The sequence below is a fragment of the Pyxicephalus adspersus genome, chromosome W, assembly GCF_032062135.1.
Source record: "Pyxicephalus adspersus chromosome W, UCB_Pads_2.0, whole genome shotgun sequence".
Taxonomy (NCBI): domain Eukaryota; kingdom Metazoa; phylum Chordata; class Amphibia; order Anura; family Pyxicephalidae; genus Pyxicephalus; species Pyxicephalus adspersus.
Window position 1 is genome coordinate 6,949,598 of NC_092870.1, and position 20,592 is coordinate 6,970,189.

The 20,592-nt window shown below is 38.1% G+C and overlaps 1 protein-coding gene across 1 annotated transcript; it reads right to left on the minus strand.

The window, feature by feature from the left end:
* Positions 1-6: 6 nt before the first annotated feature.
* LOC140342865 (APC membrane recruitment protein 1-like) lies at positions 7-20,574 on the minus strand. Its single transcript, XM_072429231.1, has 2 exons — positions 20,448-20,574; positions 7-3,055 (listed from the first exon to the last, which is right to left on the minus strand). Exon 2 carries the CDS (start codon positions 2,959-2,961, stop codon positions 427-429), a length of 2,535 nt encoding a protein of 844 aa, XP_072285332.1. The 5' UTR covers positions 2,962-3,055; positions 20,448-20,574; the 3' UTR covers positions 7-426.
* Between the last annotated feature and the right edge of the window lie 18 nt (positions 20,575-20,592).

Genomic DNA, 20,592 nt, shown 5'->3' on the forward strand with positions numbered 1-20,592 from the left:
ATATATATATACACATACACATATACATAAGAAGCAAACAAAAGAACGTGTGTGTGCTTGTGACTATTGTAGGAAAATCTAGTCCGATGACAAAGCCGAGGCTTCGCGCGCGGACAGTCGCAAGATTTACCCACAGGCGGCTCCTTCGATCAGGCATCGTAAGCTTTTATATAGGCGCCTATGTAGAGGAGTTGAACTCGGTTAACTCTTGCCTAACAGAATAGAAATAAGTCATTTTAAAATATGCTTTTTTCTTAGCACATATAGATGTTTTAAACATTTGAACAGCACAAACATTTTTTTTTTAGGGCTAAGGGTAATATGTGTGCCATTAGAAAGAATGCTTTTTTAGGTGAACAGTGACTATTAATGCAAGCTCGCCAGTGTAAAGCTGCCGGGGATGAGCAGCTCCGGTCGCAAGCTCATTTAGTTGCTGAATTGTGCGACCGCTTCCGATTTCGGATCGCGAATACGGATGCGCGAGCGACCTTCCGATTTTGCTTGATGAATCTGGGCCAAAGACTCTTTGACATAGCTATGGTCAAAAGTCTCAAAGGATGATACAACCTCTTCATCTAAACTTAGATTGACATGCTGTTCACATTCACCTTCGTTCTCAACATCAACTACATCAAAATTTACCATAGTGGGAAGTGAATTTAAACTGTGATGAAATGAAGAAATAGAGCCAGCACTGCCAAGTCTTTCAGAAATACTTGAAAATAACATGTCATTATCAGCAAAGTCTACAGTCTGCTCACATTCATTTTCCGCATTGTAAGTAGATAGGCAGGGAAATTCAGAAGCAAATACATTCTGGACATGGTGCATAGGTGTAATACTAGAATTGGAAAGTTTGGCAATAGTTGCCAACTTTGTGCCATTCTGGTCTTGAGCTTTAAGGCTACCAACATTCAACTCAAAACCAGGAATTTCCACAAGGCAATTTCCATCCGTATGATTTACATAACTTCTGTGGTAATCACGGTCCGTTAAAGGGGTTTCCTGATAGTCTTTCCAAATCTGTTTTCTAGTCTCTGCAGAATGTATTTCTTTGTCAATGACATTGTAGCTAACATTTTGAGACAAAATGTTTTTTCTTGTAAGGCAACCCTTGCCCCTGCCCATTAGGTTGACAGTCCTGGTTTCACATTCAATTTGCTTTTCTTTTGAAAAAATATCTTTGTTTACATGCCACAATCCTTTCAGTGCTGCTTCTCTTTGCATGTCCCAAAACAGCTGCTTTTGAATTACTGCCAATCGTTCCTCTTCTGTTTCAGTTGCACCCTTTTTGTGTTCTGTATCCTGACTTAAACCACTATTTAAGGATAGATTAAAGTCGAAAAAATGGTCAAGTATTTCAGAGCTTAATGTTTTACGCTCATACAATGACCCTCCACCAGGTGCAGGACTCATGCGATTGACATCATGTTCATAAAACTCATAAAGTGCATCTCCACTGTAGCTGTCTCTTAGAAGATGTTCTTTATGGGAGAACCCATCTTCTCCATTATCATCATCTGGATCAGGTGTGGTAGAGTCATAGTACCCTTCATCACTATTTGGTGCAGACTCTTGCTGGTCACTTTGAGGAGTCAGAACTGTTTTAAGCAGCGCAGAGTTGCTATCAATAAAGGAGTCTTCAGCACCCATCGAGTAAGCATGTGACTGCTGTTCAGTGAAGCCCTTTGACTTCCCTTCATGTACCTTTTCCTCTTCTAGTTCACAGCTTGCATCAGCTTCATTGCTATCTTCCAAAAGCCTCTGAATGTACTCTTCCTCTATGGCATCTGGTGTTGCCATCTCCTCTCCACCACCTTGGTAAGTAACCATACAAGAACTTCTCTTTGTTGCCTGCCTGCTTCTTTCTAAGGAGAGGGAAATATCACTAATATTGTCAATGTCCTGTTCAGCAATATCATCTCCACATCCTGTAAGGGAATCAAAACTCTTAACAGAGGACACTTCCTCAAACATAAGACTGAGATGGTCACCAGCAGAATTGGGCAAGTCAGCATTTACAACATTAGAAGACACATCAGGTACTGAACTATCAGCAAGACAGACAAGTTCAGTATCGGTGACAGCATTTTGGTCATTACATAGTCCCTCAATAGTTTCCACAACAAATTCCTCAGTTTTTTTAAGTGGCGTTAAGTTGGGCATGCTTAGAGAACCTTGTTGAGTCTCTTCATTTTCACACACAACTGTTGGATTCGGTAAACAATCTGAGGAAACTCCCGAATCTTGATTCTTCATCTTTGGTTGCTCACTGCTGCACTGCAGTTCAGCATCCTCTGATGGGTACTTATTTAATTTTTCTAAAATAGCAGTCTTAGTAATATGGTCAAACCGCTCACACTTGTCAGGGGCAGGAGTTTTGTTTTTCTTGCGTCTACGGATGCTGCTAAATAATCCCTTGAACCCTTTTTTTGGCCGTGGAAAGAAAAAAGATTCTTCTCTATTCATCTTTTTTTCAAAGCACTCTGTGCTGCCCATCAAAGATATATCATGGAAATTGAAATCAAGCTTAACTGGTGATGTAATTCCAGAATCGGCACTAAGAGAGCTAGGAATAATATTCCCCGTTTTACATAGGTCATGTCCATAATGTCTGTTGACAGAATTATCAGAAGAGCCCTTCTTTCCATCATCTCCGGATACATCACTGATACAGTCATAGGTCTTGTTTTTGCTCATTGATTTCTTAGCATTTCCTTTTCCTAAACTCTTGTGCTTTCCTCCAAAGAAGCTGGGTAAAGTAACAATGTTCTTTCTTCCTCCAAAGAATTTAAAAGGAGTTTTTTTCTGTTTCCCTTGAATTTTTTGGTACATACAAGAATGCGTAGAGTGTAAATCCATCCTGAGGCACTCTCCATCATTGTGGTCATCATCTTGTATTGTACAGATGGAAGAAAACGTTATACTATTTTCTTCGTGGCAACGGCTGCCCGTTTCCATGACAACTGGTATACATCAATAATGGGTGTTGGTTTTAAATGTAGGATTGTAGAGGCACTGGAATCTGGTTAACATAAAAACATTCTTTGCAGACCTAGGGGAAAGGAACAAAAAAAAAAAAAAAAAACATTAACACATGCACAGAAGTTTTCCACTAGACCCCAAACACAATTTTTTCCCAGTAAGAACCAAAAATAAATTTAACAGTTCACGCACACCAACCATAATCTTATATATGATTTTAACCCAGGCTAATGACTCTTGTGTGATTGTTCTGCATGAATTTGTAAGTGACACAACCACTAGAAAATGCAGAGAACACTCCCACGCTAGAGAACACTCCGAACACATCTTTCAAAAACACTTCAAAATGTTGTTTGCAAGAGTGCTACATATGTAAGCAGGCGTTTCACTGCCAGCATGTGATATGTACTCAAAGGTGAACATGCCACTAGCGAAGCTGAAGCACTAAACTGTTAAGTCTGATTTAGGCCTCTTACAAGCACAAACATTCTCCATGTGCAAAGTTCTACATGCTTACCACTTGACATGAGTAACAGAGCTCAGTTTTCACATTGGACACTATATATAACATATGGTGGAAGAAGGTATGAGGTCATAGTAAACTCTCCTAGCCCGTTGACAGGAAAAGCAGATCATTAGAGATATTATCCTACAGCTTCACAAATGTTACACTGACAACATTAGATCAAGGCTACTGAATCCTAATAGTGCTGACTGCTCTATTTTCCGTACGAGTGTTGCTTTACAACAGATTACAGAAGCTGTATTTAAAAATATTCATTATCCTAAATAAGTACAGGTTGACATTCAAAAATCCGGCAACCTCTAGACGGGAGGAGTGCCGGATTTTCAAAAATTACGGCTTTTTACGGTTATATATGCAATGTATTTAACAGAAAATAACTACCTGTACAGTCCTTTAAATGGATGCTGAATCCATAATGGGGCTATACAGCAGCAAATAAAGGAATGAGCAGGAAAGCACGTGCAAGCAAGACCCAACAGCTGATTCTGGAGTACAGCGCCTTTAAAACAAAAGACGCCTCCCGGAAACAGTGTATATTTGAAAATACACTCTGAAATCCATGCTGGAAATCTGAAGAAACAGTATTATCGATGGCCAGATTTTTGAATGTAAACCTGTATATAACTGCATGAAAACAGTGTTTTGTTAATATTTCGCTAGTGATATTTTAAATGTACATGCAGAAAAAGGACAGCATAAGCACATAAAAATAACTCTGCATCTGCATTAAATTAAACGTTACATAGTATAAAACTTTACTAGGACAATACAAAGTATATTTGGCTAGGAGATATAAAACAATGAAAGATCATGTGTTTCCCCAATGTATTTGTGGTAACTGCAGCACAACATTTATACTTTACTGCTTTCCCAGGGGGATACACCAAATTTTAGCACTTCATTCATTTATAGACAAAATGCAGCTGCCACAGCCTACTTTCAAACCAATATCTGCTTTGCTTCAATAAATAATATAAAATTCAGTCAATATAATTCTACAAGGACACTGTACATATAAAAAGTCTAAAACCTTGAGTAGGACAAAATTTACCTGAAATTTCCCTGCTCAGCAAATATTCTGGGAACTGCCAACAAGCAAAACATTTATAGCGTATCAGCATTAAAGCTCTTGTGAATAATTAAGTTCCAGGTAAAATCTGCACCAACAATATAAATAATATTTACTAAATTCAGGTATAATTGTGCCAAAGATCTGGCAAAGAAAAGTAGTAATATGGAGAAACCAAAAATAAAACTCCAGGATCAAATAACAAGAGATGAAATATAGTCTGGCCCATGCATCAAATTCCATCACAACCTTGTGTGGCAGGAATGACAGTGCACACAGTTTACAACAATCTGCACCATTCAAAACACATTGGAGAGAGGGGTGGAATTGAAACTCAGCAAAAGGTCAACCAATATTTATTTGTACTAAGGAGTCTAGTCCCACCACCTGAACCAGGCACTACCACAAAGTAGCCATGTAGCAGCTTGCTTGGGAATAAATCTAACCTTGTCATCAAAGCAGGGCTCTGAAGTCAAAGTCGTGGAGCTGAAGAAATTTTGGGGCATCTGGAGTTGGAGTCGGCAAAAAATGTACTGACTCCGACTCCTATTAAATGCAAGTTTTTCTGAAAACATACAGTATGTGAAAATGTCTTATTTCACAGATAACAGTTATGATAAAGTAGTTTACTGCTGTATTAATTAAGCCCACTGCAGAGTTGTCACTAGTAGTGTTGGTCGAATATCTCACTATTCGATTCGACAGCTATTTGATCGAACAGTGAGATATTGTTCGGGTGAGCGAATGCTGAACTCGAACACCATTAAAGTGGTGGGAGAATTCGGGTTATTTTTAGGGACTATTAAGGGCTGCAAGAGCAAGGAGGGCTGCAACAGCGATCCTGATTGCTGTTGCTGCACTGTACTAGTAATATGTGTTCTTGGATAGAGTTTCTCTATCCAAGAACACAGGGCACTAGATGTGATGAATGGGGAAACTTGTCCCCATTCAACCTCTAGTGCCCAGGGATCAACTCTGCAGTTCCACTACGATCCCAGGGCACTATAGGTTAATGAACCTGTAGTGCCCCGGGGATCGCACACTCTTCTCAATGATTGCAGACTCTACTGCAATCATTAAAAATATGCCAGCCGGCAAGTATCTCTTACTCTGTAACACGCACAGTAATATGATACATTTGTTACATTTTTCTTGCAGTGGATAAAATAAAAATGTAACAAATGTATCATCATTTTTCTGTGCTGGAAAGTGTGTTACAGAGTAAGAGATATCATGTCATTGTAGGATAACCTGTATCAAAAAATAGTTAAACACACTCAATAAATTATTTTAACATTAATTTTTTGACATTTTTTTTTATCCGAAGTTTTACCGTCGAATCTCGTTTTTTTTCCGGTTTGGGTCTACCAGAATTCGAACAGCCATTTTTGGGTCGAATATAAGGACAAGCCGAATTCGAACACCAACACTAGTCGCTATTATGAAGCTCATCTGAGCTTTTCTGCAGCCTAAAATGCATACATCTTTGTAATCTGGATTATACTTGGCTCATGCAAAATATTCATTTGATAGGATTATGGCATAGTTGCTTAGTGTTGATTTAATTAAATCAGGGTTATACAGTAAGAAAACATTCTACAAATAAACGTCCCCTGCACACAGAGAATGTTGTGAGAAAGCAGAGGTGTTTACCACCCCATGCGTGCTTCACGCACCTGTCTACACTACATTTATTTTACACTAACTATTTTACAGCTATATGCAAAGTTATGTGCTTTATATTTTTTAACAAGTAAAGTTGCTCCTGATCCTCATATCTGCAAGTACGTTAAAATTCTTAGCATGTTTATAAAAGCAGTGAATAAAACTTGTTTTCACGGTTGTGTTTTTAGTAAAAATTTAGGCTTAAACTTCTGGTTTACATGCTGCCAATTACAGGCTGGTCAATAGGGTGGAGTATCTGCTTCCTGGCTAGTTTGGGGTCTGGGGACCCAAAACAGACCCCATCTTCATGTAGTTCATGTGGCTGAGCTTTGGCACTGATGAAATGCGGTGTTTCAATCAACATAAAACATAAGCATACATCCGCATATTTAAATTAGAGGAGTTAGAGACTAAGGGTTTTTGTACCGACTCCACAGCCCTGCTTCAAACTCTAAGTTTGAATTAAAAAATCTTCCTGCAAAAGAAGAAAGTAGCTACCTATCTGATAGTACTTCTGCACACTAAGTTACAAGTCACTTACCATATCCAAAAGAAACTATCTAAAAGGGCAGGATGTGACAATAGCAGATATAATAATCCAGATGATGAATATTTATAGAGGACCTAAGCTATGAAGAGAGATAATAAAACGATGTTTTTTTATGTTTTTTCTATTAGTTATGGTATTCATAATCATAATAAATTGTGTTTAGTAAAGGCAGAAGTGCCCATAAATGCAATGTACCTGGATTCTATAGAGAAATCTCCTCCTAGTGATGCTGGAAAGGATTGTTTGCTTGTTTAAGATGCAGCCAGTGTATTGAACCCTTACATTTATGTTTGTAAATTTAGATCACCTGAACCCCGTATGTATACATAGAGAACTTTTTATTGACCTATCACTACCCCTGAGGAAGCCCACTATGGCATACTACGGTTGATATGAATGGGTTCATATCAACTTAACTATTCTATGGTGATGTATATTTGTTCAATATTAGCTGAAACCTGTATAGCACCACAGCAGGCCTGAACAAAACCTTGTATGTATCGCAAGAAACTATTGTGACATACAGAGAAAGGGTTGTAATTGTTTTTTTTTGTAACTGTGTGAAAATTGATCAAATCCTGTATAGATCATAAGAGAATAATATGACTTATGGGTAAAAAGGATATAATTCTTTCATAATTTTGTATGTAAACTTGTACTACAAATTATATATTTTCTATATCTGTGCCGAAAACTTTATCTTCCTCTGTCTTTTATTTAAATTACCTTTTTATAAACCAGAGTTAGGCACAATAAAATATATAGATATCCACCACACAATACTCTAATGATATAAAAAACCTTTACTATTTAACATCTTTATAAATGATATAGAGTTTGGGAATAAAAGTACCATTTCTGTGTTTGCAGATGACACCAAACTATGTAATGGAATTAAGTCCATACAGGATGTCTGTAATCTACAAGCAGACCTGGATTTACTGTTTATTTGGGCAGCCAAGTGGCAAATGACATTTAATATAGATAAATGTAAAGTTATGCACTTGGGGGTAACAACATGCATGCTTCATACTGTCTAGGGGGAATACATTTGGGGGAGTCAGAAATGGAAAAGGATCTCCTGTATAAATATATTACCGGTCCATATAGAGAACTCTCTTCCCCATTATTCACTTTGAGATCATTACAAAGAACAAGAGGGCACTCTTTGCGTATGGTGGAAAAGAAGTTTAAGCTCCGGATAAGGAAGGGGGTCTGTGAAAATGTGGAATCTGCTCCCTCATGAAGTAGTTTCAGCAACTACCATAGATTACTTTGAGAAAAAGCTCGATGCTTTTCTAGAAGCATATAATATAACTGGGTATTAAAGCTTTTAAAGCTCTTTTTTCAACCTAACCTACTATGAAACTTGGAGGAACAGCTTTTTGGATTCAACTGTAAGTGTTCATGTAAATTTTAAAACTGCATGGCTGCTTGTGTTTTCTATGATGGAAAGCCGTGTGCGTGTTTCTGGATAAAACTGCAGGGCTATGTGTATGTGTCTGTATGGTGCAGGAATGTATGAATGTTTGTGTGTGTATGTTTCTGAGTAAAATGTAGGGCTTTGTGTTGTGTGTATAGTATATGTGTTTGTGCATGTTTTTCTGTATAGGACAAATTATGTCTAAGTTTAGTGCAGGGCTATAGCTTATTTGTGTTTATAGTGCCGGGTTGTATGTTTGCAATAGTGCAGGACTATGTGTATGTTTGTATTTAAATCAAAGAATATGCTAGTTAGTATAACATATTTGATATTTATATTTTAGTGAAAACTGCACCCCATTCAACATGGCAAAAATTCTGTCAAGAAACACGATAAAGTCTGCCGTTTATGAGCACTTTACATTATCAAGAGATAGGAAACATTACGTGTGCCAATGTACTCTTGAAGATAATGGTGAAAAATAATGTGATGCAAAAATTAGCAGTTTCAGTGGGTCTAACAAAAATGCACCTACAAGAGCATCAAATTTGAAAAGACACTTGCAGCATTTTCATTCTAAAGTGTTAATAGTTGTAAATGAGAAAGATATCAAATGAAAATGTTCCATCTACCTCTGGGATATAAAATGTTCAGAAATCTACTGGAGACCAAACACAACTAAGAAGATTCTGACAAAGTTAGTATAACAATGACACCAGAAAAATGCAAAAACCACATTATTGAAATGGTAGTAAAGAATAGTGTACCACTATCCTTTTCACAGCCAGCCTTTTTAGGCCTAAATGGAGAAATGGCTAAAAACCTTGGCGTTTCTCTGGAAATAGAAAGTATAAGGAAACTTATATTTAAAGAGGCAAAATGTAAAAAGGAAGAACTACGAAAACGGTCAGAAGGAAAATTTTGTCTTCATAAAAATGGATGCATGCACACGTCACAGAGTCAATTATTTTGCTATTTAATGTTAGATTTGTTGCTGAAAATAATAAAACAATGCAAACCTTGGGAGTAAGGGAAACCCAGTGTAACAATCAGGGGTCATGCTCGGAGTCCAGTGGTTGAAACAGCAAGCAGACACAGGCGGAAGCAGTCCAGGATTTATGCACAAGCAGGGGTAGTAGATAAGGAGCAAACACAAACGTAATCAAAGCACAAGCCAAGGTCGGTAGCCAAGGGTTTAAGTTGAAGACGGAGTGCGAGGAAGAGTAGTCGTTTAAACAGCAGCCAAGGGTCGGTACACAGGTAGCAGTTTGGAGAGCGCAATGTAACAGTAGCAGGAAGAGCAAGATATTGGCAGAGCACAATAATCTGGCAACAGGTAGTTTCATAGACATGGCCTAAATAGGAAGTTCATGGGGGGGGGGGCGCCTGGAGTTCAAGGTTGAGCAAGATACTAAGTATTAAGGTATCTTTGTCCAAGGAATCCAACAGAGTGCAAAAGGCAGACCCTCAAGTGGCGCAGTAGACAGAGCTGCAGCCAGACACTGAAGCATCCCTGGGTTTGGATCCTGACACTCAGGCACATCACACCAGTGACTATCTTCAGAAGTAAGTGGAGGATGTTCTAGAAGATTTTGAAATTAAAAAGGAACATATTCTATGTATTGTGACAGATAGATATTAAAGGAAGACAGTTCTGCAAGTATTGGAGAAAGTGAAAGCAAAGAGGATAGTGACATTTTGGATAACATTGCTGAAGAAGCATCTAAGCGTACTACTATTCAACATATGCATTGTGCTGTTCATACTCTGCAACTTGCAATAAGAGATGGATTGAAAGATCATCATGCAGCTACTCTAATTGGCAAATTGAGGCAAGTAACTGTTGCATTCAGGGCCCCTAAAACAGATGCCATTTTGAAAAGACGTGCAGGAAAAGGAGCCATTTTGGATCAAACAACACACTGGGGAAGCATTTATTTGAATGTAAAGCGTTTGCTTGAACTAAAAGACTTTCTTGAAGAACTGGACAATGAAAATGTTTTATTAACTGAAAGCCAGTGGACACAAGTAAAAGCACTGGAAAATCCGCTTTCTAACCTCTTTACTGTCACCAAGAGCTTGCAATCTGAATATTTAACATCTGGTAAATTCTTCTTGCAATGGAGGAGCTTGATATATTGCCTTAACAAACGTGGAGGCTTAATAGCTCTGAAAATGAAAGAGGATCTGGAAGAAGAAATTCTGTTTCTTAGAACAACACTACATTGAGTTAGTTTTGGACCGCATTTAACAGCTATTCTACTCAACTTTATTATATAAACTGTTTTAGGTTTTCCAGCTTTTGTTTTTGTTCATGTAGTTAAGCTTTGTTTTTGTTTTAAAACTACCAAAGAATGTGGTTCATATTTTTAAACTGGTAAAGGCTGGGTACATGAACAGTTTTAAAAACGCATATAAACGTTCCTACCACGTTATGCGTTTTTATGCACTTTTACAAGCGTTTTAAAGCTTAACTTTAAAACACTAAAAAACTTTTATAAACGCCTATGAGGCGTTTTACTGTGATTTTACATAAGCCCTAGAGGAGCTCTGACGTGTTCTGTATCTGTAGCACATACTACAGCTCCTCCAGAGCTGCGGGAGTAATCAGGGGAGCGGAGCTGTCAGCATAGCAGAGCTCCGCTGATTGCTCTGCTCCCCTATTGGCTATGGAAATGGAAATCCTGATGATGCTTGAGCTGTCATCAGGGTTTCCTATTTCACAGCCAACCACAGAGCACTAGAGATGAATGGGTACAAGTCTCCCCATTCAAGTCTAGTGCTGAATGGCTGAGAAACGTAAAACCTCAGCCAATCACAGAGCACTAGAGGTGAATGGAGAGCCTTGTCCTCATGTAACCCCTAGTGCCCTGCAATCCCTCACTGTCAGGAGGGAGTCCCATGGCTGAGCGCATGTCATGATTGCAGCCCTAGGAATCACCCTGTCATTGGGATAACCTGAAAAGAAAAAAAGTTTAGTTACACAAACACACATACATTTAATAAAAAAATTTAACATTAAAGCCTCGTCCAATTTTTTACACATTTTAACCCTTTCAGGGAATGAGTAAGGGGTTTTATGTACTCCAGTACTCATTCCCCAGGGTGAGGTGGTGGAGATCTGGGAGTCTCCTTATTAAAGGGGGCTTCCCGATTCCAAAGACCTGCTAAAAACGTTAAAAGCCCCCATTGTTTTCAATGGAAGCTTTCATAAAAAGCTTACAAACGCTTGTAAAAGCCTCCATTGAGTTCAATTGGAGCGTTTTCAAGCGTTTTTCCGTGATTTAATTTTTTAAAGGTTGCAAGCAACGTTTAAGATAAAGCTCATAGACGTGCCTGAAGAAAACGTCCTGGTGTAGATTAGCCCATTGGAATGCATGGGGACTTCAAACATGGGCTTTAAAAGCCTCAGGGTAAACGCTGGAGAAACAGTCCATGTAGACTAATCCAAAGTTCCTGATTTTTATGCATGCTATGCTACTACTTTATAGCCACCTGATAAAAACAATAAATAAAACCTTATTGTTTTCATTTTTTTTTTGTCTTTTGTTTAAACAATACAGTAGAGCTTCAGCTCTAACCACAGTAGTTCTGTGGTTAAATGACGTGTATATTGCCTTCCTTCAATCAACGTGGAAAATACATTAGCATATTACAGGGTTTCTCATTTTATCTTCACACTTTTGCATTCAAACTTCACACAAAAATTTAGAACCCCTATTTATTCATAAATCAGTACATTATAAAATTAAATATAACACAATATTTTTACCATAAACGTTTTTTCTCAAGAAACATTAAATAAAAATATGTAATAATTAATCGAATAATCATTAATGCTATCTCCTCTTGGTTATTTAGGCAAAAAGCTAAACATTTCTGTAAAATAATTTGAGCAATCCTGCTCGCTTATTGTTAAAAATACACTATTAATGCTTTCTAATAAAGCACCCACATTCATTAGTCTTTCTTCTTATTACTTCTTTCCATTTAGAGAACAGATTCTCAACAGGATTAAGGGTAAAAATAAGAGTTAGTGTCCCTTACTTTTAACCAAGCTCTTTACCTGGCTAGTTTCATGAAAGGGGACATTATCTATAATTAGGATGGCATGCTGAACATTCTTTTCACTAAAAACATTTAAAACATCATCAATAAAATTGAGAAATGCTTCTTGATTAAATGCTTGTGCTTGTGCCTTAAAGTGGAGGGTCCTATTTTTATTCCTCACACAACAAATTCAATAATTTCTGGAACGCACTCCAGCCACAACATGCACCGCCCTTTGCCCAATAGGGGATTGTCCCCTTTTAGTTCTCATTGAGATGTTAAAACCTACTTCCTCAAGAAAGTAAATGTTTTTTCCATTTTCCTTAGCAATGAGATCAAGGATTTTGTTAGCATAGCTTCAAGAGAGTGGGAATCATTGCGCCTTGCAGAAACTTAGTTATTTTCAATGACCAATGGAATTTATCAATACATCCATCTATTGTGGAAATGGATACATTAGTTCCAAATTTGGCAAATAATTGATCCTTCATTTCCCTGAGGCTTATTCTGCAATCTTCGGACATTAACTTGCGTAACTCCTCCCTATGGGCGTCAACCAACTTTGAATTTCTCAGGCCTCCTCCTGGTAATTTTTCCACTCTACCAGAAGATTCATAGGTCTTAATAATTTTGGTTATGGTTGTATGATTACAACCCAAAACCATTGCTATCTGGGAGGCATCACTTCCATTCAGATAACCGTCTACCACTCTTTGGAGTTCTGCATTACTTAATTCTTTGCCCATAAGGATAAGTGCAATACTAAATATAAAGCTAATAACTTTGAAGATAAAAAGATGAATAATATTATCATCTTAAAACTTAGTATAAATCCCTGAAATAAAAGACATTTAATTTTAAGTAAAAAAAACATAATAATTGAAAAATCATCAATGTATTTCTCATATTTTTATTGTTTTTTGAGAAAAACTTTTATAGTAAAAATATTGTGTTATATTTAATTTTATATTAAATTTATTGATTTATGAATAATTAGGGGGGTCTAAATTTTTTTGTGAAGTTTGGTTGCAAAAGTGTGAAGATAAAATGTAAAACCCTGTAAATACATAGGAGTCTCCTCTCAGAGGTACCAGAAACTGAGGAGTCAGAGTGGAAGGATTTATCTACCGACTCCACAGCCCTGGTTTGTCCTTTTGACTATTGTCACCAAGATTTAAAAATAATGGCAAATTTTACAGTTGTCCCCGAACAGAAACAGAAAAATCTTCCTACTGACATTTTCAATTATGTTTTTCCAATCTGACCAATAGAAGGGAAAAGGAGAGGAAACAGTTTTGTTATTGAAATTAGTTGAATTATAAACATCAATTCACAAACCTAGAAGAAACAAATGCAACAACTTTTAGAAATCCAAAGCAATTCCTGCATTTTTAACCTCCGGTTACACCAGTATTTAGGACAAGCAATGCAGTTACAAGAATAAGAGAAATTGACATTGACGTGTTACAGATTGAAAAACAAGTTAACAATGTGTTAAGGTATACAGAATGAGTAATTTCACATATTATTGCAGTTTGTTAACAATAAAGCAAGAAAAAAAAAAAAACTAACAAGATGAACAAATTGGTATCAGAGTTAATCTAATGTTCGCCATTATTGCACAGTTTCCTTAGAAAGATGTGGTCTAGGAAACCCTATAGTGGTTATGTTTAGAGTTTCAACTCTCCCGTGTGTCAAAAATGTCTGAGGTTTTAGTTTCTTTGGAGTAGGAGGCCTCAACCCATTCCAGTTGAATAGATGTTAGAGTTTTGTAAGGAACAAGTGGATTGAGGGAGGGGAAGTGTAAATCCAACAGTGAAAAATGGATTTCCTTCCCACTGCAGAGAAAAGGAGCAGTAGCCCCTTGGCAACCATGTGGCTGAAAGCAAATGAGTGATTGAGGAACTGTAGTTGCGTGATTGGAAGAGAGCAAAACAAATTAGATGCGGTTTTTGGGTATTCTGATTGTAGTTCAGTGATAGAATAAGGCTTGCCTGTTTTGGGGTTTAGTAATGATCGAAGTGAGGATAGGTGTGGGCATTGAGGAGTGCTCTGTTGCGAAGGGTGTGCCAGAGGTGCCATTGTGAAGCTAATTGTGTTCAACGGTGTCAGGTAAAAGCTCTTTGTGGAGATGTAATAGAAAAATAGGATGTAAGGGGGCACTAAGAGCAAAGTCTATGTTTAACCAATCCTTGAGGATATCAAGTAGTGATGCCTCATTGTATAGTGCAATATTTGGTAGATAGAGGCCTCCATTGAACACTGGTTGAATGGATCAGCGGATCCTGGAGTATTTACAAACCCAAATTAAATGCCTCAGTAAACCATTGACATACTGGGTTTGCTTGGGTGTGAGGAAGATGGGGAGTGCTTGAAGAAACAGAAGCCTGGGTAAAGCTACCATTTTTATTAGGGCTATGGAACCCATACAAAAGAGGGGGAGCAAGGACCAGAATATATGAAGTTACCTTCATATAGGCGGGCTGAGTTTTTGGGGATTTGTACCCCAAATTTTCTGAAACTCACTTTAGCCCATTGTAATAGAAATTACTTGTTGCAATTTAGTTTGTGTTTGAGATACAGGTATAGGGCCAGTGACTTGTCAAAACTGATAGTGTACCTAGATACGGGACTAAAGCGGGACAGAAGGTCCATGATGAAAGGAAGGGAGGTTTTGGGGTTGGAGATGAATAGAAGGACATCATCCGCAAAAGCGGTCAGTTTAATTTCATTTTTTTGTGTTTCCAAAAGCTATACCCGTGAAATGCAATTTGGAAATTTGGGAGACTCAAGAGTGCTATATTAAAAAAAAAAAAAAGAGGGGACAGAGGAGACCCTTGAAGAGCGTCTCCCTGCATCTGCAGAGATCGGGACAGTGGATTATTGACTATTAATGAGGTGACGATTCGTGCATAGAAAATGGACATAATTAGAAAAGTTGGGTCAAAATTCTCGGTGTGCTAATAGAGCATATAAGTGGGGCCATTTTATTTTGTTAAAAGCTTTTTCAGCGTCGAGACTTAACAAAACATGATTTTTATAATAGGGGAGTGTGTTGGCTGCTATTGCTGTTCTTATCTCTTTGGATATATGGCGGTTACAAACAAAACACAATTGCTACTCTGTAAGGCCATGCTTTTACAGTCGGTATTCAGTAGAGCAATGGGCCTGTGTGATACAAATGTGACATGGCTAAACCATGAGTGATTAATGGAAATCTAAACAAATCGTAAAATAGAATACAAAATGCTGTGGCAGGCTGATGCAAGCCAAGTAAAACTCGCTAATCTTATTCTTATGGTGACTTGATATAGCAGGAAGTAGTGCACTGAAAATGGAGTTCTGTGTTTACTGTCAGAAGATAGTGTCAGTTACGCTGACATTCAGAGTTCTGGGTGCCATGATAAGTTTTTGTGTAACAGGTAAAAACAGCAGAAAGAACTGTGTGACTGGGTCAGAGGTCACAGCATATTTAGACCTGTAGTATGTACACCACGTGGAATATGCATGTACCAAATAGATATTAGTAATGCTAAAGACATTATATATATATATATATATATATATATATATATATATATATAAAATGTTTGATGTGTTTGACGCCATTGTTAGGACAGGTGACAGGCTTGTGGTGCAGTTACATTGGATAGCTGCAAAACACACCTCGAGGGGCACAAAAGTGCCTAGTCATCCCCATCGATATTGACCGATAACAATCTGACCATCTGTCAGGGGCCGTCAGGAGCAGTTCACCGCCGTATGCAATTTTCACTTATCCGACAATAGTGGCTCATATCACCTTTAGGTTATGTACACGTTAGATTTTTGTCAGACTGGAAAGGATCTTTCATGATCCTTTCCAACGACAAAAGACTGAACAATGCGTGAACAAGTGCTGTACATACAGCACTGTTCTGCTCTATAAAGAGGGTCTGATGTTTGTGGATCCGCCAGGATAGATCCATGAACAACATCGGATGAGCACTGTACACACATCAGCTTTGCATCAGAAACCAGCCCTGAGGCAATTATTGGACGAAAATCATCTGAAATGTGTATGTAGCCTTAAAGTTAGGTAAAAGGAAGCTGTCTGGGTAGATACATGGGATCGGTGATTCATCGCACATTAAATACATGGCCAGTCACTGACTCACTGCAAAGCTGAGCATATGTCAGTTGTCAGGACATTTGGTATTCATTCACTTGTTCTGGGTCAGGGATTATCTAACCATATAATTAGATAAAACTCCTGGGGATAATATGATGGAGGAAAAGTAATATCATGCCTTTTATAACAAGGTCCCTGTGGTAGCACTGCATTGATGACTAAAAGGTGACCCAGATTGATAAGCGAGGACTTAAATGAGACAGCAGAGTGGAGACACCATTTGTAAATTGGTATTTGGGGACCATCTGCTAAATTGAAGAGGGACATGTTAATGTTCAGTTTGCTTTAGAAAGGATATAAGCAAACACCGAGACCCAAGAATGTGTGTAGCTATATCAAAGTGATTCTGCTGATGGGGCATGTCAAGACAAAAGCTGGTCAGTGAATGCCAAAACACACGGGAATATCTGTGGCCTGTATCCTACTCATCTGTAAGGCTGGGTCTACATGGACGTTTTGTAAAAAGGCATGTAAACGTTCCTACTGCGTTTATAAGCGTTTTTATGCACTTATTCTAACTTTTTAAAACTTTTTTTTTAAATGCTGGAAAAAGCTTTTTACCGCGATTTTACAAGCGTTTAGCACTTGGTAGAAATGCAAATTGTAACCCTGGGCAGTGATTTCTGCAAGTATAGGAAGTACATACATCCCTGCATACATGTGATAGACATGGGCTTTAAAAGCCTCAGGTTAAACGCTGGGGAAACAGTCCATGTAGACTAAGCCTTAGTGTAGTATACAGCTTTATATAATGAAATAGGGAATAGGAAAAGGGTTGGTTATTTATGCTCGATCTGTATAGAAGTTAATAGTGTGCGTGTGTGTGTGTGTGGACTTGTTTTCAAGTCTGTTCCCACAAATGTTTTTGGTTGGCTGCACTGTCCTTTATGAAATATGGGAGCAACAATTGTGGGGGATTTTCTAAAATTGCTGATCGCCTGGCCTCAAGTTTTACACTGATCAAAAACAAAATATCCGCCTTGGCAACAATAGGAAGCCTACACAACTTCCTATCAATCTCTTTGGCAATGACCACACAACACATTCAGGGTGAATCTCATCCAGCATAGACACAGCAAAGAGAACCTAAGGAAAGTGCAGAATGTATACTGTGCTGGTGCATGTTATTCAGACTCCTGGAAATAAAACTTTCTATGACATAAAAGTCTGCATTAAACTCTGTTTCTGTTGTTTTCTTCAATTCTCTATATACAGGAACACCTTGATTGTCCCTAATATACCTATATCTAATGTATTATATCATTTGAAACTAGTGAGCTAAACAGTGTAATGTCACCTTCATGAGTTACGTTTTTAAAATTAGCCATCTGTATTTTTATGACAAACACCTTGAGAGATTACTATTGACTCAACGTTCATGTTCACTATGTAGATAAGGATATTTGTGTACCAATATGAGGTCTCCTTGACACTATATAAGATCAGTGCTCAACCCAGAAATTTTTTTAAGCCGGGTGGGAAGAAATTGTAGGTGGGTGGCAGCACCTGTATTGTGACCAAATGCTTCAGTAACCACCCAAAAACAGCCGGGTGGGTGCTAAAAAGTGCCGGGTGGTGAGCCCAGCTAAAAGGGCCTGGGGAGAACCCTGAAGATCACTAGTAGGGTCACTACTACTAATAAACTCCTTCACTGGATCTATCTATAATCAAATTTAATATTCATTAATCACCATTAAAGTTTTGTTAATGATTACCAATACACTCATATAACGATCATATTAACTGATCCTAGTCTTAAACATAATCAGTGTCATCTTTATTATACATATATATGCATGTACCTCTAAAAATATAAGATGTTATATGTTACGGGCACATTGATGTGACGTTGTCACTGGGAACTCCCGAGGAAAGTCAGCGCACTCGCTGGGGGGCAGATTGATGAAGAGGACGTGGCCAAAGGATGGCAGGACATTGGAGGATGCCGTTAGGACCAGGAAAGACTATTATTTTTTTAGCTACCACGATTGTGGCTCGGGGTTACTACTTTCAGCATATTTTTTTTTATTCAGTCATACTCGGCTGACCGCTCAGGAGGTTAATATCAACCTTTACCATATTGAAAGAAGTATTTTATCCCCTACTGATTTTGTATGTTTGCCCTCTGACAAAGAAATGACCAGTCTATAATTGTAATGGTAGGTTTATTGTAGCTGTGACAGACAGAATAACAACAAAAGAACCCTCAAAAACCAGTGCTCAAAAGTCAGAGCTTGATGTGCATTGGAATGAGTGAAATAAGTATCAACCAGTATCAACCGAGTTGAGTTGATGCCAAAGAGCTCAATTTTGGTCTCATCTGACCACAACACTTTCACCCAGTTCTCCTCTGGATCATTCAGATGTTCATTGGCGAAATGCAGACGGGCCAAGTACAAAGTCATCTTTTGCGAAGGGATCAAATACTTATTTCACTCATCACAATGCACATTAGGCTCTGACTTTTGAGCACTGGGTTTTTGAGGGTTCTTTTGTTGTTATTTTGTCTCTCACACCTACAATAAACCTACCATTACAATTATAGACTGGTCATTTCTTTGTCGGGGGGGAAACGTACAAAATCAGCAGTTTCCCTCACTGCATGTTACCAGGCTGTGGAGTTGGTAGATAAATCCTCCAACTCCAAAGTACTTAGTTATGACTATTGTTTGTGAAATAGGACATTTGAACATGCTGTGTTTTTTTTTTAGTATAATTTAAATTTATCAGGAGTCAGAGTCGGCACATTTTTATCAACTTCGACTCCAGGTACCCAAATTTATCTGACTCCTTGACTCCACAGCCCTGTATGTTACTATATGCATATTATCAATTTATATTTTGATCCAGTTCAAATATTAAACATATGGGACTCTTTGAAGCTTGCCCAACAATCAATTAATGCATTATTCAATTAAAGCTTTATATCCATAACTATCATAATCTTGTGCTAATACTGTGTATACCCTTCATGATTTGTGTACCCACACCAATCTTGGAGTTCCTTCATATTTATTTTTTGTTAATCTTGTAATTTATAATATGATATTACATACCAGTTATTGCTTTTTCACAGTTCTGTTGTGATCTCAATACATCCCCTGAAGAAGCCTATCAGCAAAACGTGTCGTGTTTGAGACGTATTGCTCTGTTTATAGTAGCCATTTAGGCATTTATTGTCTAGTTGACAGGCATTACCCCGAGTGTTTTTCACGAGGCTGCCTTTATTTGATTGATACTCAACAAGTTGTATTATTGTGATTTTCACCTTGTCACTAGTTGAATGATGAATACATATTAACCTTTGCCGCAAAAAAAAAAAAAAAAAAACAAAACACCCAGCTACATGGTTGTTAAGAAATTTGCTGTTTTTGAAGTAAGAATATACAAGAGATTGTAGTGCAGCAAAAAAAAAAAAAAAGAAAGAAGAAACCTTTCACACTGATCCCACAGAGGACACAAGCACAGTACACACATCCCTTTACCAGGAACAGCTGATGTCACATTGATAACAATGACCACAGAGGCACCATTTCATGGTCTCTGATGCCACCGTGTATGCTCTGCCATTTTTCCCATGATCACATCAATCTAGATCTGTGCTTCTCAACCAGGGTTCCTCCAGAGGTTGCTAGGGTTTCCTTGAGCAATTTGTGCCTCAAGCTCAGTTTAAGCGACACCAATGATCTTTTTCCCATTTTTCCCACTGACCAGGAATTTAAGAAACATTCTTCCCACTGACCATCACACTAATATACTGTAAGCTGTGGATATAGTGTTTATAGGAAAGAGAAAGTTGGTAATGCTGCACATAGAAAGCAATAAAGAGCTTGGCCAACAGACAAGCACTGACCCTCCGATAGGAATACAGTTAAGAATGTGTATGGAGTAGAATGAGGCCGTGTTGTAATACGAAGCACAACATCCCCGTATGTGTGTATGTGCGCAGCTTTACCAGGCACACAGGTCTCGCTCAGGTATAACCTACGTACATATTATATTTCTAACCTGCAATACTCCGCACCAGGCCCCGAGCCTCCGCTGTCTCCTGCACTCACCACCACGGACTCCGGCGTCACTTGTCGAAAGATTGATGCTCCAGTACCATCGCGGCCTCTACCTGACCACCTCCCCCAAAGATTCCGGTGACTGG

Coding starts and splice junctions, on each gene's coding strand:
- LOC140342865 (XM_072429231.1), bottom strand. CDS start 2,961: ATGGAAACGGGCAGCCGTTGCCACGAAGAAAATAGTATAACGTTTTCT.